We start from the raw sequence: 10,664 nt of genomic DNA, 5'->3' as shown, positions 1-10,664 counted from the left end.
TCTCCAATGTTCATGATTTAAGAAAGTTTACGACCATAACATTTTTACTTGTTAGTTTTTCATATGTTAAAATGTTGGGATAAGGAATTTTTCTTGGATCATTTTCTTTAAGAAAAACTAGCTGGAAAAGGGAAATTGCAAGGATACGTTTTGATAACCATCTAATTTTTGTAAAGTTGTAAAAACGTTTATAAAGGTTTTGCAAGGTGTTTGTTGTTGTAGCTACAAGAGATGTTACAACAGGTATTAAAGACGGAGCATTCTGATTGGACAAAAGGCAGATAGAGAACAACGTCACAGGGACTTTTCGCCCTGTGTATCACTTGGCCTCAGCCAGGTGCTCTGTCACTATCAGCTATAATCACAGTTTATCTTTATTAATGTAGCTGGTACCTCTTCATCACAGACAGACTCTTATTCTACACGCTGCATGATCAATAAAAACCTACAAATCAATGCACATGAATAAATAGCTGATCAGCGGTAACCATGGACACAGACAAAAGTACCCAGAGTGCAGGAGAATGTTTTGGTTGCTTAGTAACAGACCTGTTTCAGTTTAAATGAGGAACTAGTTGAGTTAAGCTGGATACACTGAGCGCGATTTCCGGACGATTCTGACCCAATTTTTTGAGTCATACAGACTCAGGCTGAAGTTCAGCTTGATCCTGAGTTATTTGGCGTGCGGTGTTCAAGGGGACGAAGGGTCGATCACGACCTGATCTGATGCTACAATACGTCTGATGCATTTCAGACGCATTCGAAAATTTGGTCGTACGACTGCACATAATCGCACAGTAAAAACAAAGCCATGTGTTGATTCCTGACTTCAGGGATTTTCTTCATGATTGCCCCTGTGCAAACTATAAGACACCCCCGAAATCTCCATGGCAACAGCACACATGCCTGCCTAGTGTGTCTTTCATCTCCTATTATGAAAGATATGAACGAGAGAAACATTGGCAGGATAATGCTGCGGCTACAGAAGACAGGAAATAATTGTTATGATTTAGCTGCTGGTTAGCTAGTTTGTTAGCGAGTCAGGGTTTCTGATGTTTCTTGGTTTCAGGCCGTGCATATGAGACAACTGAAAATCTGTCAGATCTGACAAGAACTTCCATCTATGGGAGGATTTCATGTTTCGTGTGTCATAAATAACGTATTTCACAAAAACATTTTACAGTATTTTATTCTAGATGCAAGTATTTTGTGCTGTCGTATTGTTCAATTTAAAAGCATTTTATTATGTCTTCATCATATATAATTTATACCTCTTTCACATGCATTAAAGTTGCAGGAAAGAAGTATAAAGTACCATCAAATGGAAGCACTAAAATAAGAATCAACAATCTCACTATATTAAAATGTGTGGAGTTATTCTCTTGCGCTGCACTGACAGTAATTTAATGCTAATTTAATGTAATGCTTAATACTAATTAAAGTAGTATTAATGCTATGAATGCAGATTATCTGCTCTCTGCAGTTTCTCCTCCAGCCACCAGATGTCACCGCTGCTGAGTCTCCCACATGAGGCAAATCATCTACTTTGTTTATGAGTGTGGTTTCAGCAGAAACACAGCACTCTCACTGCCCCAAACACACACACACACACATACAGGAGCATGTGCACCTGCTCTGCAGCGTTCATCTAGAGGTGGCCTCTGCCTGCAGAATGAGATCATCTGGGGGGGCATGGAGCGAGGCGGGAGGCCCTGCATAGACAGAACTGGTCCAAACTCGGCCGGGGTCAAGGACGGGCCACCGCTCACACACTCTGTCACTTCCTCATTGTGGTCACACATCTACCCCTGCATAACCTCTGCAGTGCTTCTCGTTCCACTGGTTTCACTTTCCACTCGATTGATGGAGAGTAAACTGAGATTAGAGCCTGACACCACACAAACACACACACACACACACACACTTTCTGAAGGGGAAAGTTCAGAAGAGAAGAGAAAAGAAATCCACAGCAGGTGAGCTCCTGACACCTGTTTAAAACAAAGTGCCACGCTTCTCGAAGGTTCCAAGTAGCTGCTGAAGTCTGCAGTGTTTGAACTACAGCTCCACACTGACTGCAGCAGACAACCTGGAGACAAGCCAGGGAGAGAAAGAGAGAGAGAGAGAGAGAAATAAAAAGAGAGAGTGGAGATCAGCAGCATGCGTTCTTCCCGACAGCCAGTCGGTGTTTTCGTCCACTCAAATTTTAAAAACGTACATGTTTAGGTTAAGATTCGCGCGATGGTACAAACAGAAACACGTTGGCGGCACAGAAAACTAAGTGCATGCTTAACACTATATCCATTTCATCACAACATGATTGAAAGAGGCAGGCCCGACCAAATCCTCTTATCCGATTTGAGGCCATTAATCATTTCTGCCTCATGATGTAATTTTGGGAAACATGTCATTTCTCAGTAACAGGTAGGCCAGACAGTGATGGGATTGGCTCCTGAGCGGCTAGCCTTCTGTTGGACCTTAACCTGCTAATGCATTTTTAGCACGGCTGTAAAACCATTCAGCGTTGGCTTGGCAGATCCTAAATATGACTGGGACACAACCTTTGGCCAGTGCATGCTGGAAACCACGAGGAGGTCTTCTGAGGATGGTCAGATAAAAAATAAAATGTTCAGTGCACGCAAACAGAAGTGCTAGCATAGCCGCAAAAAGGTTAATCTGCCGTATAGATTTGCGTGCGGATGTTAAAGCAAACAGATGCAGTTCTATATGTGCAAACACACAATGTAAAGGTCTTTTCATCAATAGTAGCTTGACATCCATGACGCACAAAACAACTGCCATTCACTCCCATGAAAGGTGATCTGCAGGTTGGCATGGAACCAGCAGGTGCATTACAAAGCCTCATTCATTAGTGATGGCGTTGGCGTCTTTCTGTTACACAGGTAAACATCTTCTCATATTTGTCACCGGCGCTTCATCCCCACAAATGAGCTTTTTTCTTTTTAGGCTTTTTAACTTTAGAGCTGCTTTATATTAGAACATCATTACACAATAACACAATGCTGCACAGAGCAAACAGACACACACACACACACTGGATATCACGTGATGAGCGCCAACAAGCCCCCAGTGCGAGGAATTAAACTGACCCACATGGTCGGTTTCTCTGCACAGGGGACAATGCTAACTGCTATCAGCTGGAGTGATGTTACAGGCAGTTAATGAAGATGGAGGGGCGACTCCCGCCCTGCCTCCGCTCAACTAAAGAGACCTCTGACCCCTGAGTTATAGAAAAGAAGGCTGCCGTTTTATAGAATTGTTCCAGGTTGGGCTGAGTCCGATAACGGCCATTATGTGAGGCGGTTACACATTCACAGAGCTGATAAGAGGAGCCGGAGGAACAAAGTAGCAGTGGTTGGAGCTTAGATTAATCAGAGTACAAAATTAAACATAACACCCAACATCCATAATGGAAAAACAACACTGTAACACATACTGGATTGGGCTTCATGTTGGGTTTCATCATGGAGATTGGTTTCAGGTTTTATAGACCATTAAGTCATGTCTCCGGGGCTCCAATATTCCCCATTCATATTAACTTCACAACCTGAATCCACCTCTGACCTGGAGCAGGTCCTCAGAGACCCGTGGATCACTGAGGGCCGAGTCACCAGGTCTTCAACAAATCTGCTGATTCTGCAGATCGGAGGCAGACAAAGTAGAAAGCTATTGTGATTTGAAATATTTATGACCCAACAGTAAGCCATTGTCTCCAGACAACAGATCTTTATTGGAGCAATTTACCATCAGAGGTGGGAGAAGCACTCAAATACTTAACTTAAGTAAAAGTAGGAATGCCACAGTACAAGCTAAGCAAGCAGTACAAGTGTTACTTGTTGAATTCACAAAGGGATTAAAAAAGCGTTATCCAACACAATGCTTCAGAATTTAATTTTCTATTGTTAAACTGAATCTGAAAAGTATATCTTAAGTGGTTAAATGAATGTTAAGGAGTATAAAGGCACAATATTTCCCCGTGATTTGCCGTGCAGGGAAATGATAAAATACCAGATATCCGAAAATGGAAACACTAAATTAAAGGTGAAGTAGCTCCAAATTGTCTTAAAGTACAGTAGAGTAAATGTGCCTAATTTTCTTTAAGAATGTTCAGCACAGATGTGCCATATTAATTGTGGTAACACAACAAGAAGTGCATTTCTGTGTTACTAATGTGTTTGCCAAGTACTTTCAGAAAGGCAAAAGGTGAATAACTACATAATACACCTCCACTGCATACAGACGCTCACACATGCTGCAGCTTATCTGCTTCTTGTGACAGGCCTTTGTGCAGTCACCTTTGGCATTACATAATCTGCACGGTGACAAAAACCCTGAAGCAGAAAAACAGCTTTAAATGAAAAGAATCCAATGTGCTCCAGATTAGGTATGGTTGAGAAAAAGCCTGGCTCATTCTAAAGCAGCTCAGTAGATCACATGGCCCAGGCAGCATCACCTCTGCAAACAGTGCAGATGGAAGTGGGAACCACTTTGAATCCTCGTTTCTTACATCTTACGTGTGGAATATTGAGCTTTACACAATCCTCTGCTCTCCACTTATAGTGTGACATCCGTGGCTAATAATAAGAAGAGAGGCAGTGGAAATGGGAGGAAGGGGGGCTGTTTTGGGACATGGAGATTCTGGTACATTCTCTCTGAGTGGTTATTCAAATCCTTCTCTTCGCACATCCCTGTCCACCCTCCTCCTCCTCTGCATCTCCTGTGGGAGCAGGCCAGAGACAGGTGGTCACTGGGAGACAGGGGAGCAGTCAGGCATAAGCAATAAGGCTATTAGATACTCCCATCCACAGCAGCAGCACAATTAGACCTGTGAATCCACAGTGAGCTAACGGCAACGCCTGCTGCAGGCCCCGTCACATATCACACATCTATTACAAACTGCTGCACACTAACACTTCTTCAGTCCTGACACTGCATCTCATTATGCACAAAAGTGATGAAGTCTTGCAGAGCAGACAGGAGGAACTTAACTCAAGAGTCACACTGAACTCTACCTCAGTCTGTGGTCACGTTATAACAGAAAAGAAAAAGACTACAGCCTGCATGTGATGTGTAATAGCATCAGAAATTAAACAAACTGCAGCATCAGGAAACACTCAAGATCCTGTGAACACAACTGAGTCAGTTATACCCCCAGTTATAAGAAGCTAACTCTGCTCCTGATAGCTAATTACTCATCAAAACTACCCCTTAAGATAATGCCTGTGTATATACACACACTATGCAACAAGCTTGTCTGCTGTGCCTGTGGCTCTGACTGGGATGTCTATGGAGAAGATGCAGCGGCAGCGCAGACCATGGGAGTGACGCATTGCAGGTACAAACACACCAATCAGAGAGCGCGATTTCTTTCAGCTACGTCTTGTGCCCCATCACAGAGTAGCAGAAAGTATTCATACGCCGTTATGTAGACCGACAGCGATACGGACAATAATCTTTAATATTAATGATGAAGCCTTCCTAGTAGCCGTATATGGGTACATCAGTCGTTGATTGATTATTTTGTTGAAATATGTCGCTCCAAAAGCGCTTTAAATATAAATTGAGTGAATGAGGAGAAGGGAAGCTGGCGGAGGGATACTGGAAAGGGGAGGAGTTTAGGATAGCCGTTAAAGGCGAGTCCAGTTGCCTCTGTGTCAGTGTGTTCATTGAGTGTTAGTGGACTGAGGCGTCGCTTTGGCTTTTATTTGATACGGATTTTGCCGTGAAACAGCCACCACATCTTCATCCAAATGGTAAGAAAAAACATACCAAATTTCCTTTTTAGTTCAGGATAACTTTACCTTACTGTGTTATTTAATAATGTACGCAGAACAGGCGTATCTGAATCCGCGCGCTCTAACGTGAACTACCGCAGTGTGTCCGACCCTAACGACAGATCTCTGGTTGCTAGGTAATGCTAGCTTGTTCCACTAAGCTAACGTTGGTGTGGATAAATACAACAGCACCTGCGTTCAAGTAGTGCAGTTTTACACAGCGTTACATTACCTACTCAAACACGGTGGGTTTTATCGTTACGTTAATGTTGGGTGCGGTGAATTGTGGCTCTGTCCCTCTAAATAAGATTAGGACTACGTGTAAACCGACGGATTCTGTATGAATGTTATAGTTCTGTCAAAGCGTTGTTCGACAGAGCCGGTGTTATGTCGAATATTGCTACCCATCGAGACCGGTAGCTAGCTAACTTTAGCGCATGCAAGCTAACGCTTACCGCCAAATTGTATGCCACCCCCCCCCACCCCCTAACATTATTTAGCAATGCACAATTTAGACCTTAAGTTAAACAGACAACATTACAGAAATCTGATCAACAAATGTAAACTTTGACACATGCATAAAGGAGTTAATGAAGTAGAACAAGTCAAATAATTTTAGATCGGTCAAAATACACATGACAAGAACCTCTGTAGTTGTGAAAAACAATTTTAAACGCACAATTTAGCATACTTCCGGGTGTTGATCAAACAGACTATGTCTCATTCTCTATCAGGGTCAGTGAGTTAAATACAGCCAAAAAAGGTTAAAGGGTGATTTGGAGCCTAAAAACCATATGGTTATGAATGCAAAATGTCCATAGCCGGCTTGCATTTTAAGGGAGGGGGTGGGTGGGGGGCCGTGCCGTGTACGATGTTGGCACAAGTGCCAGGTTATAAATCCATTCATTGTGTATGGCACAGTTGGCGTCATCTTTTCATCTCCAAACTTTGTTGAAAATATTTGTATGTACAAACAACGCAGACATGTGCGCAACATAATTGTATGCAAAGATTATGAATCTTTTCATAAATCAATAATACATTTAGTCCAAGGTGTACTCTTTTTATGTCTGATAAATGCAAAGTGGACACAAATGGTTGTACAGTAAAACATCTGGATCACATGTTTTACATGATACAGGAACATCTGGTTTGGTGTGCAAGGCCAAGCAACAAATGTAATTTTCTAAGGGAGCAGCAATATTGGTTGATTTCATACATAATTTAATTAAGGAAAGTTTGTCTTTTTATCTGAACCTTGTTAAAATTCTGTGTCTCCTTGGATATTTATAACCCACTTATTAATTATCAATATGACTGGATACTTAAATTATCAATCTACCAATGTCATATTTTTCAAACTGAAGTTTTTTTAGTACTATATGTGAACATGTACCTATCATGGGTAACATAGTTGAAATGTCTGAATTAGATGACATGTAAGGGGTCAGAAAAAGGCAGTTCTCAACATGACTTGATCACTTAAAAGGCCAGGAATCTCACCACTGAAGTGTCAAGATGTGTTTGCGTCTGTCTTATTAAAATGGGCGGCCCTGACACTGAGGCCTGACATAATTCTGAAGGATATTGTATTTCTGTAAAGGCAGAAGAGCTAATTCCGATTATTTGCTATTAATTGCTCCCTTTTTTTTCTTTTTTAAGGCTGATCAACTTACAGAGGAGCAAATTGCCGGTAAGAAGTCTCTCCTTCCTTCCGCATGTCTCGCAGAGCCGTCTGCGTTATGGATCCTTGCAGTGGATTTACACTTTTGCCTTTTAAGGCATTCCACAGGGCGGCCTACTGGTCATAAAAGAGGAATGAATGAAACGGCTGTTGCTGGCTGGCTCTGCAGTGCAGAAGAACTCCCTCATGAAAGACTTTGCATTTCCTCGGTTTCCGTGTAATAAATGATGTAATCTTGGAGGGTGGTGTGTTCTGACGTTAGCAGTCACCTTTTCCATACTGTGCATGAAGCGTTCTTTGCACTGGGTGTGTTCTTATTAGATTAAATTCTTAAAGAACAATTGCCGTTCAAGTCATGCCCAGTGAGATGGTATCTGAGATGTTCATGTTGTAATGTGAAGAATGCAGGAGGAGTGTCTCTGGAGGTGATACCGCCAGTATACGCTAACGGTTGCATTCTGTAACATATGTGTTGTCTGAAATGAGGTACAGTTGTAGTGGTTAGCTTAAATATCTTCAGCTCGTGTCTCAGCTTTCACAATATGCTGATTGCAGTTTACATTACATGGAGTCAGCTTTTAAAGGGGAACCCTTCACTAGAGTTTCTGCTGGCATGTAGTTTTTCTTTTTAGTAAGACTGTATGCTACATGTTGTGCACAATAAGTGACAGCATCGATGCTGGTTTGGAAAGGCTCACCCCCTCCCTTCAGTGCATGCAGAACACAGGCTTTACAAAGAGGGTGTTGCCCTGTGTGTTTGACCCTGCAAATGGTGGGGCAGGTTGTGTTTTTTATGATGCTGACAAGCTGCTGCATGCCACTCCACATTGCCCATTGGCCTCATCTCACTTGATGAGCGTGTCATCGTCCTCACCCCTCACGGCTCCACCGACCCACACAGGCTGTCATTCTGGCTGCTTGTGCTCGCTGTCCTTGTTTAGCCACAAACGACTCCAGTTGGAAGTGAAAACAGAAGCGTTTGGTCAGCCTGCTGGAGCTAGTTTATACCTGAAACATGAGTGATGTAATCCCTTAAATGTCATGGGCTAATTCAGGGCTTGTGTTGTGTAAATGTGGGCTATGTATGGTGGGCTGATGGCATCAACATGATGATTTAATGGATATTTTCAGAGATTTTGGCCTCTGCAGTGTTTGTTATAAAGCATCGTCATACTGTTCTGCCATTGTTCATTTGCATAAATTTGTAACTTGTCTGCCTCCCTAATCAATCACCTCCACCTCTTTCTGCAGAGTTCAAGGAGGCGTTCTCGCTCTTTGACAAAGATGGAGATGGCACCATCACCACTAAAGAGCTGGGCACAGTCATGCGCTCTCTGGGCCAGAACCCCACAGAGGCCGAGCTGCAGGACATGATCAATGAGGTGGATGCTGATGGTGAGAGCTCAGTCTGGCAGCTACACACACTCTCATTCATACACACACTGTGGATGCACTGGATGGTAATCCCTTGTTGTCTGTCTGCTGTCTCCAGGTAATGGAACGATAGACTTCCCAGAGTTTCTGACCATGATGGCCCGGAAGATGAAGGACACAGACAGCGAGGAGGAGATCAGAGAAGCATTCCGCGTCTTTGACAAGGTACGCTCTCTGTCTACACACGCATTCATGCACAAACACACTCGTACCGCAGTTACTAACTGATTGCTGATTGCTGTTCAGGATGGTAATGGATACATCAGTGCTGCTGAGCTGCGCCATGTGATGACAAACCTGGGGGAGAAGTTGACTGACGAGGAGGTGGACGAGATGATCAGAGAAGCAGACATTGACGGAGACGGACAGGTCAACTATGAAGGTTTGTACTTCTTGTATTTTCCGATTTGAATCTCCCCCCTGCCTTGTTCATCAGACACTAAGTCCTCCCTTTTTTTTTTCTTCCCTGCAGAATTCGTACAAATGATGACGGCGAAGTGAAGGCCTTGTACAGATTTCGTATATAAATAATTTGCCTTTTTTTCTTTGTGTAATTTATCTGTAAAATCTTAATAGCCCCCTTCGTCCCGCCCCCTCTGCTGTCCAAAGGAACTGCATGTAAACTGCATAGGCTCTTGTCCCCATGTCCCTTTCTTTTGCTGTCATGGTGTTTTGGAGTGACAGAACGGTCATACAACCAGAAGCCTGCGGAGGCCCCTGGGAGCCGGAGAACTTCGAATCTTCTCGTCTTGTGTGCTCGGGGCCCCTCCACGCATGGCGACATTGGAAACCTGTCAGCTGGTTGTCACTTGGCAACACTGTTGGCATGGAAACAATGTAGAGGAGTTTAAACTCTGCATGGACTATGGACAAAGTATATATGGAAATCTCTCAGCATTGCACTACTGCAAAAAAATGACACGGGTGTATCTCCTAGGTACTCGTACAAACTCTTTTTGTATCTGCTGTTCTATACCAGAAAACGACTAATCTTATCATGCTTTTTAATGTTTTACTCACTTTTACTTTTCTTTCTTTTCTCTTTTCTTTTTTTAATGACCACTGGTCATGCCTCAAATAATCCATTCCAAGTTGTATATTTTTGTTTTCCAATAAAATTTACAATCTACCCGGATTTGAAAATTGTCTTGTTTTCTCAGTTCTAATGGATCCTTGAGTTTGTATGCCCTGTAATAATTCCCATTTTTGTATTGAGGACAGGATGCTCCATTTTTGATAGGATCTTTTTTTTTTTTTTTTTTTTTTCTCTTATTTTTCTTGTTGCTTAGAATACACATGAAATGTTTACCATTTGAAATAAAGTGTCCCCTGTTATTTCCCCAAAGCACTGAGGAGCATCAGCCAATGCCTCTTAATGTTCAGATAAGCTCAGATCGAATCTGTATTGTCATTGAAATAAAAGCAACGAGTGGGATCAAAGGCTTCTATTTTCAAGTTCACACGATGGTCCTCGACTTTAATTAGCCTTGTTCTGTCCAGCTCCCCCAACTGACTGCACGGGCTGCGTGTTGTCTGCTGCTGATGGCACCATTTAGAAGCTGCCTCATGTCTTATTTGGCGTTGACGCGGTGCAGGAGATTGAGCATACATCAGAAACATGGTGTAAATAGAGGTGTACCTGTTCTGTTTTTTTGTTAATTTCTGATTATTGAGTTTGTTACAGTAGCTTGCAGAGATACTAAGTTTGTTATTTTGATGAATGACAAAAATAAAGCTCTATTGTGGACCTCTGA

The 10,664-nt window shown here is 42.6% G+C and overlaps 1 protein-coding gene across 1 annotated transcript; it reads left to right on the top strand.

The window, feature by feature from the left end:
* Nucleotides 1-5,636: 5,636 nt before the first annotated feature.
* calm2a (calmodulin 2a (phosphorylase kinase, delta)) lies at nt 5,637-10,664 on the top strand. Its single transcript, XM_020641299.2, has 6 exons — nt 5,637-5,771; nt 7,455-7,485; nt 8,728-8,871; nt 8,969-9,075; nt 9,157-9,292; nt 9,383-10,664. Exons 1-6 carry the CDS (start codon nt 5,769-5,771, stop codon nt 9,409-9,411), a joined length of 450 nt encoding a protein of 149 aa, XP_020496955.1. The 5' UTR covers nt 5,637-5,768; the 3' UTR covers nt 9,412-10,664.

Source organism: Labrus bergylta, chromosome 10 (assembly GCF_963930695.1).
Source record: "Labrus bergylta chromosome 10, fLabBer1.1, whole genome shotgun sequence".
Taxonomy (NCBI): Eukaryota; Metazoa; Chordata; class Actinopteri; order Labriformes; family Labridae; genus Labrus; species Labrus bergylta.
The sequence above is the reverse complement of the archived record's forward strand: the minus strand, read 5'-3'. Positions and strand labels throughout refer to the sequence as shown.